Source organism: Neomonachus schauinslandi, chromosome 9 (assembly GCF_002201575.2).
Source record: "Neomonachus schauinslandi chromosome 9, ASM220157v2, whole genome shotgun sequence".
Taxonomy (NCBI): Eukaryota; Metazoa; Chordata; class Mammalia; order Carnivora; family Phocidae; genus Neomonachus; species Neomonachus schauinslandi.
The window spans coordinates 31,616,476-31,631,750 of record NC_058411.1 but is presented as its reverse complement, the minus strand read 5'-3'; the positions used below and the strand labels follow the sequence as shown (position 1 = coordinate 31,631,750).

Sequence of the window (15,275 nt, the reverse complement as noted above, 5' to 3'; positions counted from 1 at the left end):
GGGATGGTGCGGCGGATCCACTCCAACAGCTGGAGGGCGGAAGGGGTGAGGATGCTGGGAGCGGGGGCAAGGGCTGCTTCCCTCTCCTCCTGATGGCCGTTTGGCCCTTCCCACGCTGTGGAAGCTGGGGGGAGGACTCTCCTGACAGCACACTCTGTCCCAACTGCCACTCCCCAGCCACGAGGCCAGGTTCCAGGGTGCTCCTTCATGCAGCCTGGCCACCAGCCTCCTCTCTGCTAGGGGAGGAGGCTAACTCCACCTCCCTGCTCTGCCAGACCCGGTGGGAAGTCAGCGCGACTAGGAGCAGACCCGAGCTCCGGTTCCAGCTCTACCACCCGGCTGGGCCTCCGTGTCCTCATCCGTACCAGGGAGGGGTGCACAGTTGTTTCCCGAGGCCCTTGTCACCTGGCCATCTAGAATTCTAGAATGAGGATCTCTGACTCAAAAGGGAAGAGGCCGGCTTCTGGGGCACAGGCAGGGAATAGCCTGGGTAAGGTGATGACAGTGGAGAAGCTGCGGGGGCAGTGCTGGTGGTCACAGGAGGCAGAACGAGCGCCTGCAAGGCACCAGCCTGTCCCCCAAACGAACTCACTGGCATAATGACGGGGACCCATGGGGTTAGGTGCTGTGAGCCTCCCCCAGGCTGCAGAGGGGTGACCGAGCACCGTGAGGTGCCAAGGTGAGGAGGCTAAAATGGAAGAGCAGGGATTAAGCCTGGCACCTGGGTTCTTAGTATGCTGGATGGCAGATCCACCAGAGGCTCAGAAGGCTGAGTTCTTTTAAGGAAGAAGCAAGTGGATCCCTACAGCATCTGCTCCTGGCTCAAAGCCTAAAGTGACCCAAATAGAGTCAATGGCGAAACCCAGAACAGCAGACCCAGCGCTATCTCCTCCTGTCCCCTGGGTGGGCCCAGCTGCTAAGCTAGCTTGAGCCAGCACAGGTCCCTCTCCAGGTCACATCCTCGCAGAGCCAGGCGTCCTCCTTTTCTAGGCCAAGCCTCTCACAGAACAACAGTATACCAGGCTAGAAAGGCCCCTGAGAGCTCTTTCTTGGCTTAGCTCTCACTTGAGAAGTTAAAAAAAAAAACAAGACCCAGAGAGGTGCAGAGTTTGCCAGGCTCACTGTTTGTTGGTGAGAGAAAAAGCCGGGGACTCGGCTCGATTGGCGCCCCCCTCTGCCTCCTGGGAGAACGAATGGGTGAGGAGCGGAAGCTTCCCTGAATCTGCTGTGCTGGGACCAAGGACTACACCCAGCCTCAGACTGTGCCCCAGGGGCGGGTTTGGGGGGACAGGTTCTGGGGGCTCCCTCTTCCCCCAGGGTGGGGTAGCAGAGCCTGGCTGGAGCCGGGCCAGGAGAACCCAGGAGGTACCCACATCGCTGGCCAGCTTCTCATAGTCTTCCATGAGCTGCTCGTTCTCCTGGTTGACGGCCAACACCTTGCAGATGCGATTGGCTGCTGTCTCCGCCTAGCAACAAGAAAGGTGGGGAGGGGGTGCTCACGGTCAGCCCTGGGTAGCAAGAGCTCTCACCCCTGCAGCTCCACGTGGCAAGAAGGCAGCTCTCAGGGCTTTGAATCCACCGCCTCCTCGCCAGCTTCTGCCAGCCCACTCTGGGTCCCACGGATCAAGGGAGCCCGAAGAGAGACCTTGGTGGCTGAACTGGGGGCCCCTGGAAAAGGACCTGAGTTTGAGGCCAATCATGCATGTTGGGAAGACACTAATGTGATGACTGATACAATCAAAATGTTCAGGTAAAGAGGTGAGAAAATTCACGCCCAGCCGAGAATCCCAAGTGGAGGCCCTGGGGATTCTGAAGGCTCAGGCTCTCAGGCTGAATTGGCCAGGATCTTGGGAGATGCAGAAATTCAAAGCTGGGAGTCTGGAATAAGGTGCCTAGTGAGAAGCAGCAGGGCCTCTCAGGATCCCTACAGAATCTGCTCCTGGCTCAAAGCCTAAAGAACATCAGAGAAGACTCGGAGACCCTCTACAGCATGAAGGTGAGATATAGGACCAATCCAGAACAGGCAGAACATCCAGAAAGCTAGGCGCCTGTGGGAAGGCTAAGTGCGGGTCTTGCGCTGAGGGAGTGCTGGGCTAGCAGATGCCCCACATGGGTCCTGGTGACGAGAGGAATGAGAGGGGACTCTGGGCTAGCAGATGCCCCACATGGGTCCTGGTGACGAGAGGAATGAGAGGGGACTAACTGGAAATCAGAGGCAAAGGCCCAGAAACTCCAGGGGACACTGCCTTCTGGGGCCATGGAGGGCACTGTGGACCCAACACAAGCAAGGGCCACATGTCCCTTTATCACCAGGCGCTCCGGTAATTTTTAAAATCTATCTTTTCACATCATGACCCAACTACAAGGGGAGGGGAATTCAAAGCCTTTTGGGGGGTCCTGGGATAGAAAGACAGCCTAGGGGTGGGAGCAGATAATGCCGATGAAAAGACAGATATGCATTCTGGGGCCCTAGAGAAGGGTGACCCTGCAGATAACAAAGGCTTAAGGGACAGAAAGATGGGACCTCACAACTGGTTGATGAACAAGACAAAATGAGTTTTTATTGCAGCAAGATAAACAGAGGCTAGGCATAAGGAAGAATTTCCTGAGAATGAGGGTGCTTTGAACTGAAAAGAAATAATTAAGATGTAAATTTTTTTTTTTTTTTGCAGAACTTTTCAAATAGGATACATACCCACTGATTCATGTACTGGGAGGGCCTGCTGGGATGTGTGTGTGTGAGGGGGCAGAATGAGGTCAGCATAAAGGTCCTTTAAAGCTCAAAGTCAAGAGATTGCACCTCTAGGGTGAGGTGTCAGAACAAGGAGGCCTCCACCAGGTCCAACTGTGGGAATGGCCAGAGGGTCTCCAAGACAGGATGGGTGCTTTGAGTCCCAGGTCTCAAGACACTGAGGCAAGGAGCCACATCCTTAGACCCTCACCCCTCTGCCCTCCAGCCCAACTCTGCCCTGGAGATGCCATGGCCACTTTTCATGTAGAACTCCTGATTGATCATCCTTCCTCTTAAAAACCAACAGGTAACTACAGGGAATCCCAAAAGGTGACAAGGAGGGAAATTCCTTCCCTGTGGGGCCCTGGAAAGAGCAAGGTCATAGGGAACAGGCCGACATGCCCCACGAGGAGGGCTGGGGGTAGCAATCCACCTGAAGTCACTAGGGCCACTTCCCTTGAAGGCTGGGGAGAGGGACCCGGGGGAGCCAGTGGTCTCTGTACTGACATAGGTAAGCTATGTCCAGCATGGTGACCAAGTGGGTAAGAATCAGAGATGGCCACGCATCACAGGCAAGTAGCAGTTACCACTGATACCATAACAAGGACACCATGTATCATTACTGTGATGTTTCATGGATAAAGCCCTCCTTGGCCTTGTTACCCTCCTGATTCATCTTGAAATCCTGGGCTCAGTGGTCCTAAGCTTTGACTTGTGTTCACTTTGTCAAACCAGCAGACTGAATGAGGCCTGTGTTTGTGGAATTTTAGGAGATGGATCCTGGGAGCCTCCCTCGGGAGCCCCGCCCATCCCCCCCGGAGCCTGCTGCCTGTTCCAGGGTCAAGGCAGGCTCCTTTGGATGAAGTCTGGGGGACTTCCCCAGTGGCCCACCTGGGGATTTTTCACAGAGACCCGCCTCTTTCCCAAGCCTGCAACTCAGCCTGCCCATGCCCAGGTGGCTTCACCCGGAGAGACTGAGAAAACCGATCATTATAACCAGGATATCTGCCTTTGGAAAGAAAGCACAGGCACCATGGAAGAAGAGTACTTTCTTTAGAAACGGCAATGGCCCGTCTGCAAACTCCACCAGGGGTGCCTCCGCCCTCAAGGGACAGCCCTGCTCCCACAGTTCCCTTTAGGAAAGAAGCAGGCTCCTGGAATCCTGATTTAATTTCAGGGAAAAAAAAAAAAAAAAAGACAGGTAGAAAGTTCAAGACCTTGACCCGTTTCTTTCGCTCACTGTGTAACTCCCCCTGCAGAAGCCTACAAGGTGACACCTGCTTCCACATTGGTCCCTTTACAAAGAAGGGTTTGGTCATCCACCACCCCCAGCCCAGGAGGCCACAGAGGCCATGCAGGGAAGTAAGACCTTTGGGACATACCCGCTGAGGTGAAAGGCAAGTGAGACCCTTGGCCGGGGGGGGGTGGGGCGCGGGGGGACATTGATGCCTACCCCAGTTGTCCCACTTCCTAGTTTTCTAGAAATTGTTTCTCCTGTAGCTACAAGAACTCCATCACTACAGGGGATTTAGGAGAGAGGTACCCAGAACCACGAAGTCATGAAGACGGCTCAAAGGAGAGATTTGTTCTAGGGGAGGAAAGATTCATTCTCTGAGAGAAAGAGAAATTGAAGCACCATCAGAACACCGACCCTGGAAGAATCCTTCCTGCAAGAGGAGGGCTGCTTTGGAACCAAGAAGAAGAACCAGACTGCCCAGCCTTTCTGATGTTAACAGAATTTGCATGAAATAAAGGACATAAGCACAAATATCATTAATGGGCTGAGAAAATATTTTTAACACTAGGCAAAAGGATTACTCCTAAATGCCAAAGGAAGACTTCTAGAAATCTGTGTTTACCTTCCCTTGGTTTGTTTCTTCATGACTTACTTTAAGTTATATTATTATACAGCTTAACACAGAACGATCTGTTTGGTTTTATAATAATGTTGTTTTTCCCAAGTTAGGGACTATTATTCCTGGAGTACTAACAACTTAGCTATCCCACATGAAACTCAGCTATCCCAATCCAGGCTGCTACTCTAAAAAGCAACGTCAAATTCGCTGGTCCAGGTAGTTAATTAAGGTGACGTCTAACATCCAAATGTGGCCAAATGACGCACAATGGCTCTGTCACCCACCATCCACGGGCATTCACATGAATGCCACCAAAATGTCATCTGTGACCTTTTTAGTCAAAAATTTCCCAAATCTACCTAGAATTGCCCATTTCCTTCCTCCCACAGCTCAGCCCTTCCCTGTGTCTAAATCAGCACCCAGCCCCGGTGTCCCCACCAGCGGGGCCCGTGGGCAAAGGGGCTCAGCTCCCCACCTGCCATCTCCCGCTTCCCCTGGGTGCCTCGCTCTGGGCAGCAGGAGCGCCCCAGCCAGCAGGGCTAACTCGCCCTCCCCTCGCAGCTATACTGTCACACCTCCAAGCTGTCACATACGCTGTGACTGCCTTCCCCACACTTGCCACATCTTCACTTGAGGGCCCCTACTCAACCCTGAAGACCCCCAAGCTCAAGTTCAAGAAAGCATGCATGTTGTGCAGCCCTGCAGCCCTCCAGCCTGCCCCGCCCCCGCTCAGTCTGCAGCAAAGCGGGCACTGATTGGACCGCAGCCATTGTTGGCTTCTAGGTGTAAGGGCTTCCCCCAGATGGACCGTGAATCCCTTGAGGGCAGGAATGGGGTTTCTTTCCCGTAGGAGATTCACGATGTGAAAAAAGCAACCAACGGGCCAGAGAGATGCAAACATCACCATCTACTCCTGAAAGCATCCAGAAACACCTACAGCAGAGCTAGTCTGTGCCTTAGATGGTTATTTCTCACGATCGTTCCCAATAGACCATGAACTTTAAAGCACAAACTACATAAACAAAATCTGTTGCTTTCTGTTGATTCTATATCGACATGGGGGAAGAGGAGGGGAAAAGGAAACTGAGAAAGAATCAGAACCCAAACCAACATGTCAAACAGAAGTCGGTCCTCGTCCGACAAGGAAAACCAATGATGTGCACTTGCGTGCCATACGCCTGTACGGGTACGTGGACTACTTGGCACGCTCACGCGCACGCGTGTGGACACGTGCGTGCATGCAAGGCACTCCGCTCGCTGCCTTTCTTGTCAAGGCTTGACAAGAGGAAGACAGTGGTGGGGATGGAGGGCCCTGGGCATGGGTTTCAGGATATGTCCCCCGGCTGGCATGAGACATGGAGACGGTCAAGACAAGAAGAGTGTGTGAGTCTGAAAGAACCCTCCTTCTTCCATAGGAGAGGGCGAAGCGTCCCCTCCCCCCGCCCCGGCCCGCTTGGCTCTAAGCAGTTGCCTGAATCCTTAGAAGCGTTCCGGGACGACTCTGGGAGAGGCTCTTGACCCAGGACATGAGAGGCACACCACCCTTACCCCACCCCCAGCCCCACACTGGTGACCTTGTCCTTGAATGTGGACAAAAGGAGCGTGAAATGGTTGCAACGAGGATGAGAGGGAGGGAGGAGGGCATGGGGGGAGGTGGCATGAGGTCTGGGAGGGAGGAAAGCAGGCTGCTCCATGCACACGCATATACGCACGCACGCGTGTGTGCACACACACACTCCCATCCGAGCACCACCATCAGCCAGGACACAGGGAAGGCCAGTGTCAGCAGGCATGAAGCCCAGGACAGAACCCTTGGAGGAGCAGGGGAGGGAGGGGAAGAGCTGGAAAGAGGAAACCCCCACAGCAGAGCGCCCTCTAGCTACGGACGCAGGCAAGCGGGCCCTCTGTTGGTTATCAGGGCTGGGGGCCCGCCCCCGAAGTAGACAGATGCTGCTCACAGCCTGGCTGAAAGGTTGGGGGGTCAGAGAGGCCAGAAGAAGCTGGCAAGACAGCAGCAGTGGAGGCGGGACAGAGAGAAACAGGAAGCAAGAGGCAGACCAGAGAAGAGGTTGGAAGGGGCGGGAGATCTTGGGAGGGCCAGGACACCTGTGAGGAAGCCTCCACCCAGGACAGCTCTCCTGTCTCCGTGCCAACGAGGCGAGGCCCGGAAGGAAGGCGGGGAGGGTTCTGGGTGCCCATCCAGCCAGGGAACAGGGCTGCCGCTAGCCCATACGGTGTTTCTGTGGGATGGTTTAAAGGCGCCTCTCCCCAAGGCACTTCTAATGGAAAACTATCATACTGATAGGTTAGGGCCTATTTTTCCTGCCATCTGCAGGAAATATTCACACCTCCATGGTCTATGGGGCACCCATGGCACCCTTGTGGAGTGTGCAGCCTGCACCATGCCCATGGCAGGCCTGGCTGGGAAGGGCTCTGAGCCTCTGGCCTGGATACCAGGGAGAAGGCAGGAAGATTTCCCCCTGCCTCTCCTGCTGGGTAATTTCAGAGGGTGGTCTTGCCTAAGCGGGAAGGAGAGAACACAAAGGGGTCCTGAATGTTTCAGGGAGTAGTCAGGAAGCACAGCCAGGAGTTGTGCCGCTTGGGATAAGGGCCCTTGACTCAGGATCCAGGGAAGGAGCTGAGACCACAAGCTCCCTTCTCATCTGTGGCCTCCACTAAGCCCAGCGTGTACGCACAGAGACACAGGGGGCCAGCCAGAGGCTGGGGCTCTCGGGCGTCTTCAGGTGTCCTGGCCAAGGTTCAGAGAACACAAGAGGCAGGGGGCCTTCTCAAGTCCCTCCTGTCACTGCAGGGGCCGTGGCCCCCCGGGACTGTTGCTGGAGCATCCCGGGAGGATGGAAGAGGTGGGCGGAGGGTGGCAGGGAGAGCGGGCGAGGCCGAGGGAGAGCTCACCTTCTGCGCACCCAAGAAGGCGTGGCAGTGACATGAAACAATAGGTCACATGGCCTTCCCATCCAGCCTTAGCGTGCCTACACATCTGCACAGAGAAGGAGAAGAGGTTGAGAGGAGAAAGGGGGGCGGCAGCAGCACAGAATAAACCCAAACAGCCGTGGTGGCCAGAGAGAACACAGGATGGTCGCAGAGACAGCAAATGAGGGGATGGGCAGAAAGAGGAGAAATGAGATGGTGGGAGGAGAAAGTGGTGGGGAGGGGAGAGCACAGACTGAGACAGGGAAGGGGGACAGAGAGCAGAGGGGAAGGCTGGGCAGAGGTGCAGGGAGCACCCCCATCATGCATTTGGAGACAGGTCACTCAGACTCCATGCGGAGGGTGGGAAATCTGCCTGAGCACATCCATGTGATGGGACAGGTCCTCGGCCCGAAACCACAAAGGCCCGGCCTGTTGTGTTTCCAGGGTCCTGCCTGTGAGAGGGGTCTAGGAGAGGGGCTTCTGCTCCCTGAGCTAAGCCTAGTAACAAAAATATTCAAATCTTCAATGTCTGCAGTGTGAATGGGTGCTCTTTAGTTGTGGTACCCTTGTGCAGTGCGGAACCTGCACAACTGGACTTTAAACTCAGGCCTCCCTGAGCAAAACTGAGCCAGAGCATTTGAAGGGGCTCACAGCTGCCCACCTCCCCCCTCCCCCCGCACTCCAAGGGGTTGTGCTTATGTCTGCGAACACAGAGTGCAGAGTGACCCCACATGCGGGTCCCAGGCAGGATATAGAAGGATATAAAAGGCACCAGGGCCCAAAAAAGCTGTGGACAGATTTGCTAAATCATGCCCGTGACTGGGAGAAAGGTGGGGGCTTCGTGACACCTTTGTAAAATAGGTCAGTGGAGACAGGAGATGCCTCCCCAGGGGAAGCCCCGCGGCTCTGTGAAAGCCTGTAGCTTCAACAAAGGTGGGCACAGAGGGGCTGTTGCCCACTGTGCCTCCCAGGTGTCCAGAACCCCCAGCCTGATTTCACACATGCAGCTCTTCCTGCTCAAGCCGGGCCTCTGGGCCCCAGAAGGCGAGCTCTAGCCCAGGCTTCTCAGAGACTATAGAGGAAGAGGAGAGAAGGAGCGGAGATGCAGGGTGGGAGAGAGCCGAGCAAGAGCGTGCGCCACGTTGGCACCGGGAGCTAACTCTACCAAAGACACAGACCATCCGGACCCTGTTGCCAGGGAGAGGCGGGTGGGGTGGGGGTGCATGGTTTGGGGCCCGGCATCAGGTGTGCTGCGAGATGAAGGAGCAGGGGGCCCCAGGTACCTTCTGGGCTCCAGAGAAGGCATGGTAGAAGCTGGACACGTAAGTCATGATGGCTTTCTCATCTGGGCGGGCGGTTCCGACGATGTCTGTCAAGAAATATCTGGAGTTAAAAGCCAGCTGGCGAACACGTGATGCACTTCCTGATGTGACTTGGAAAGAAGTTTACAGAACGTCCAAGCCTTCTTGCCCAAATGCTGAGCCTGAATCCTACCCGCTTCTGGCATCAACCTCCACTTACAGGAATAGAAGAGGTAGAGGGAGCAGAGAAACAGTGTCCCAAGGAAGCAAACGACAAACCCAGAATAAGGAACGTTCCACGAGCAGCTGGCCCCGTTTCTGCAACAAGTTCAGTGGCAGGAATAAAAAGGAACGGAGGGAGGAGGGGGGTGCTACAGACGGGAAAAGACAGAAGAAACAGAACAACTAAATGCTACGTGCAGACTTATTGGGAACCTGATTAAAACAAACCAACTCTCGAAAGAACCAACTGGGGAAATTTTATTTTGAATTGGGCTGTAGATATATCAAGGAATTACAGTCACCTTGCTAGGTATGAAATTTGTTTTACGGTTACATAAGAAGATATCCAAATTTTTAAGTATGTATTCTGAAGTATGTAGTGGTGAAATGCTGTGATGTCTGGGATTTGTTTTAAAATATTTCAACTAAGAAAACAAAAGGGGAAAAAAGTGGCAAAATCTAATTGTTTCTTTGGGATGATGGCTATATGGAAGTTTATATACTATTCTTCCTGCTTTTGCACAGATTGGAAAATGGTCCCAGACAGACATTGTCATCAACTATCAGCTCTCCCTCCTAGTCTCCTAAGGGCCCAGTCATCTTTCTAAAAGTCACTTGCTTTTCCCTTTCCCCTACAAGTTAGGTGTGGATATAGACCCCAAATTCCTAACCACCCCTGCGAAATACTCATCACTGAGAGCTCTCTGTGAATGCACATGTTAATAGACTTCTCTTTGCTTTTCTCTTGTTAATCTGTCTTTTGCCAGTCTAATTTACAGGATCCCAGCTGGAGTGCCTAAGAAAGTAGGGGAAAAGAGTTTTTCCCTCCCCTAAAACAAAGGAACACTGTGTTCCACCCCAGCACCCACCACCCCAGCTCCAAGACAGAAATAAGAACAGGCAGTTGATGCAGATCAGCCTCAAGGGCACCAGCTAGCCTCCGCTCCAAACGGCAGGGAATGAGGAATCCCTGATAGGCACGTGCCCCCCGGGGGCTCCCCAGATGAGGTCGCAGAGCCAGGCCTCTTCCCCTCCCACCTCGGGCCGTTGGGGCCCACCCAGCTTGGTCACGGAGTGGGGGGTGGGGGGGATGAGGGGGGAGGGCAGGTGAGAGAAGAGCTGCAGGCACAGAAGGAAACACCTTTTACCTTCAGCATCCAACATCTTGGGGATGTCCAGGTACTTCTCTGCCACATCAAAGGCTGTGTTCAGATTTGTGAGTGGGTCGTCCTAGAGGAAGAAGAGGATGAAGGCATGGGGGGCCCAAGAAGCCACTGGTCACCCACACCTGGGTGATCAAAGACGGGGGTGCAGAGAGGATGTCTATGGCCCCCTGGTCCCCAGGGTCCAGCTCTGGGTGTACAAGGCCGGCTTCCCCTCTAGAGCTTGCTGGGTGGGCGTTTAAAGTGCCATTTTTCCTCCTCAAGTCTCAGTTTGTCAGAGAAAGAGCGTGAAGCATACTGGCCTGCAGCCCAAGAAAGAACGGCTAAGAAGTACACACCGGGAGCAGTTCACAGGCCTGGGCGCTGCTCGTCTTGGCTCCTGGTTTCAGCTCTGCCAGGAGCCGGTGCGACTACTCAGCAACCCACCCTCGGCTTCCCCTCTGCTATTTAGGAGTCGGACTAGGAGACCTCAAGCTGCTCGCATTCCATGAAATTTTGGGGGCTCCTTCAAACAGCCACAATTTGACTATTCTGACTTCTGCTACCATCTCCAGAACACAGACTGGGGACTGGGAAGGATGCGCAGAAAGCAGAGCCCATGGGCACCGTGGGTGGGAATGCAAGCTAGTGCAGCTGCTGGGAACACAGTATGGAGGGTCCTCAAGCAGTTAAACCTCGGCCTGCCTGCCATATGACTCAGCAGTCCCACTTCTGGGTATACAGCCCAAAGAACTGAAAGCAGGGACTCAAACCGGTATCTGCACGCCCATATTCATGGCAGCAATTTTCACAAGAGCCACGAGGCAAAAATAACACAACTGCCCACTGACAGATGAGCAGGCAAACCAATGTGGTGTCCATACAATGGATTATCATCCTGCCTTCAAAAGGAAGGAGATCCTGACACCTGCTACCACCTGGGTCAGCCTTGAAAACATTCGCTCAGGGAAATAAGCCAGACACAAATACTGTATGATTCACTTATACGAGGCATCTAGGGTAGTCAAGTTCATTGAGTCAGAAAGTAGGATGGTGGCTGCCGGGGGAGTGGGGAGCGGGGCGTGATGGTTTCATGGGTGCAGGGTCTCAGTTGTGCGGGACCAAGAGCATGGGAGACACGTCCCTGCCACCATCCTGTACACCTCAGCATGGCTCAAGTGTTTATATCATACATGTTTTGTGTTTTTACATATGTTACATTTTATGTTTTACCATAATTAAAAGAATTTTTTTTAACGTGGGGAAAAAACCACTACATAGCAATGGGAGTTTCTTGTGGGTCCTCCCCCACTATTTCCTGGCTCCCCAGACTAATCTACAGCAACCTGGTTTTTCCAGCCCAGGACTCAGTGTCCCCGTTTGCAAAGACAAGAATCACAAAGTTACAAAGAAATAAATACATTCATCCAGGATGCTTTCAGGAAGAAACTGCTCAAAATAGAGAAGGTGGAGTCCTTCTGGGAAAGTTGCTGACAGCTTCCAGAATGATAAAAAACAATGCCAAGCAGTGAAAGTCACTTCCGTCCAGGGCCTCAAGCAGCCCTCAGGCCCCGGGCTACACCCGCCGGCCACACTCAGTTTCCAGGCACAGCCAGGCTCCCAGGCCCAGCTAAGGCCACAGCGGGAAGGAAGAGCATCCTGGCCAGAGCCCCACAGCTCTCCCCTACGTTCAAATGCCACTTGGCTCCAGCAACCTGTGCTTTCTGGAAAGCATCCATGGTTCAGTGGGACCAGGTCTGTGCTAGGATTTGGGCTGGATCTTACTGATGCTACTGAATTAAGGAGAGGAGAGACAGACACAGTGAAACAGTGAAAAGACAAGACATGCGGGGGTGGGCAGCTGGCTGGGTAGCAAAGGGCCCTAGACTCTCACCTCCCAGAGGGCCAAGACCCTACACTCTGTGGCATGGGGGGAGGGACTGGAGAGCTACAGTCAGCAGGGCCCCTCTCTATATGGGGTGGCAGACGGCTATGGGTTAATCGTCTGTACCCCAGCACACGGACACAGGAACAGACACACGCACAACTATCACCTAGGTGCATCAGGCAAACAGTAAGGAGGTGTGTGATGATGTCTTTGAAAGAAAAAGATCGCCACCTCTAGGGTTTCCTGCCTCGGCTGTTTAATTCGGCCACACAGCATTCGGGTAAGTCAGGGGGTTCTCAACCTGATTTTCTTCCTTGCGAGGCAGCTGAGCTGGAGTGCAGGGACCCTCCCACCCACTAAGACGGTGGCTTGGGAAGAGCTGGACCCCTGACCAAAGACACATGCAGGGCCAAGCCATGGGCTTCTCTCTTTCACAAGGTGGGCCTGAGGGGGGTCCGGGTGGCTCAGTCGGTTAAGCGTCTGCCTTCGGCTCAGGTCATGATCTCAGGGTCCTGGGATGGAGTCCCACATCGGGCTCCCTGATCAGTGGGGAGCCTGCTTCTCCCTCTCCCATTTCCCCCTGCTTGTGCTCTCTCTCTCTCTGTCAAATAAATAAATAAAATCTTAAAAAAACAAACAAACAAAAAAACAAGGTGGGCCCGGGGCCCAGCCTCAGGCTTCGGCCTGGCTTCGAGTGACTGGAGGATATGGGAGTCTACTCCATTTCTCCCCCACACCCTGGAAACTAAGGCCCTGACACCATGATGGACTTGCCAGAGCAGCTCCCGCACTGGCAACATCAAGCCTGGCCTCTGGGGGCACAAGCCAGGTGGGGGTCTTCACTGAACACTGTGTTCTCCAAGTGTCAGGGTCAAGTGGAGAAATGTAAGAACAGGCATTCCTAGAAGCTGCCTTGTCAAGAGATTCACGCACGGACCGGCAACACTCCAACTCGAGCTCTAGACCATCAGCTGAGGGTGTAGGGAGGGCTCCACGGGTGGCCTCTTGGCACCGGGATGGGCTCACAGGGAAGCTGGTGAGTGAGGTCAGAGCGGTCCCCGACAGGCCTCTCCAAGGTCTAGGCCAGCCCCGACACCAGAAGAGCTCCCACCGCCTGGTCTGCTCCTCAATACATACACATGCTCAGGAAAATCCCCCAGCAGCTTCAAGCCAAGAGCGTAAGTGAAATTAAGCAGTAGCTAAAGAAAATCCCCCAGCCAAACTTCAGCAATGAGTGGTGGAAATCTGCTGGGACTGTACAGCAAGTCTTGGACCTGGATGGGAGCAAATGCCTCTAACATGCAATAGCTTAAATTGTGGAAGTACTATAACCATTTTACAAACCCCAGAAAATAGAAGGGGAAAACGTGAGTGAAGATCCCATCACCCCAACAACATGCTGCAGGGTTCTAATACGCTGTGGGCTATTTGGGTCAGCAAGAACACGCATGCTGTGCACACAGGGAACCCAAGTAGTCCTCATAGTGGAGATGCTTTTCTCTGACTTCTACAGGCTGTCTCTGGGGCCAGTCTAAGGGGAATGACACCCCTGACCGTGGCCATGGGCTCTCAGAAGAGGGCCCCAGGCCTGCCCTTCTACCTCCCCCCTACCTGGCAGGGACCTGGCAGCCGGGAGCCACCGCACGTACCTTCCGCAGCTTCCCGTAGTCAATCAGCTCAGGCCGGTGTCGGTGGATCAAGGCACAGAAGCCAAGGCCATCCTTCCAGCTGCCCGAGGGAGAGAGAAGGTGGGGGGCAAGCTGGTGAATGGGACTGGGCATTAACTAAGGGAAAGCTCTAAACGAGGATTGCAGGGGAGGGTCCTCCTTTTTTCCAGAGATGAACACACAGTGCTTCGGAGCAGGAGTGAGGAGAAGACAGGATGGGAAGCAGCATTTCTTCCTGCCGCAATCCCAGGCACTGGGGTCAAGATTTTGGGGGCCTGGCAAGTTGAGACACCTACCACATCCAACTCTACTCTCCACCAAGGTCTCCATCCCCTCCCCTTCTCTGCTCTGTTCCAGTGCCCCAGGCTGGAACTTTCTGGACACTCTCCTTGGGGAGCTCCCCAGCAGTTCGAGGAGCATCAACCGAAGGCTTATGTAGCAGCAGCTAGATCGAAGGCATCGCTGGGAGGGAAGGTGGCATCGGAGGGTCTATGGCACCCGCCCCTCGAAAGCAACGTCTTCCCCAGGGACCTCTGCTCTGTTCTAGAGTTGAAACGAACCCAGCGAAAGGGGGCCGGAGGGTCTTGGGGGAACAGCCCAGGTTCTGCAAGAGCCCCTCAGCCCCCAGCCACTCACCTTATGTGGAAGTTCTGGATGTTGACGTTTTTGTAGGGGGCGGTCTTTCTCTGACACCACAAGAGTAGCCCTTCCTTCGCGGAAGTTTCTGTGAGGAGGGGGGCGGCGGGCAGAGAGGTCAGTGTGCAGGAAGCCCCACCCACTGTGCCCACGGGGTCCATGCTCCGCCACACGAGGGGTCTATACAAAGACCCCTAGATGCCAACCCTGGGGCTACCAGGCCACTAAGTCTGTTTCCTCAACAAAGTCTGAGAAGTTACTCGAGAAACAAAGAAGCAAGTGAGGCAGCGTTTACGAGCTAGCCACATAACACACATAAATACTGATCTAATGGCCTTTCAAACTTTCAGAATCTCTTCCCCATCCTTCCCTTTTATTCAAAGACAGGGAGCGTTACAAAGTAAATCAGCAACCCATGTCAGGTCTATGTTTGACTGGCCTATGAAATCTGAAGTCCTGGGATCTCCGCTTTGGGGTATTCAGGCGGTGTAGAGTGCACACAACCGTGGGGGACAGAAGCATTAGGATCATCTAAAAAATAAAGTTTCCTTATATTTAATGCATAGGTGGACGCCATTGCTGTATGTGTGAAGCAGACACATGTCTGTAAGGTAAAGCAGGTAGGCATCTGAGGGGACCGCAGGAGCTCCCTGCACAGAAGGGCTGTAAACCACTCTGCCCCCATGTGCTCGCATCTGTGAACTGCAGAAATGGAACCCCAGCAAAGAGGGTTCATGGGTGATCTCATTTACTCTCAATTCACAAAATGGACTTTAAAATGACATGATTTCTGCAAAGATAATATTTCAAGCACAAGCAAACAATGAAAAAAATCAGCAAAGCTAATGCTTCTCCTCAGCTCAAGCTCATCAGCCATATTACAAGATTAAAACAATGACAA

The 15,275-nt window shown here is 53.8% G+C and overlaps 1 protein-coding gene across 1 annotated transcript in view; it reads right to left on the bottom strand.

Annotated features, from left to right (window-relative positions):
* Positions 1–15,275, bottom strand: part of ACTN1 (actinin alpha 1) — a 94,049-nt gene that overhangs the window by 15,368 nt on the left and 63,406 nt on the right. Inside the window, exons 5-10 of the mRNA XM_044918077.1 lie at positions 14,375–14,462; positions 13,721–13,799; positions 10,190–10,271; positions 8,802–8,887; positions 1,374–1,466; positions 3–29 (exon numbers count right to left, since the gene is read on the bottom strand). Of these exons, the coding sequence (XP_044774012.1) occupies positions 3–29; positions 1,374–1,466; positions 8,802–8,887; positions 10,190–10,271; positions 13,721–13,799; positions 14,375–14,462 (455 nt within the window). The remainder of the gene's footprint in view (positions 1–2; positions 30–1,373; positions 1,467–8,801; positions 8,888–10,189; positions 10,272–13,720; positions 13,800–14,374; positions 14,463–15,275) is intronic.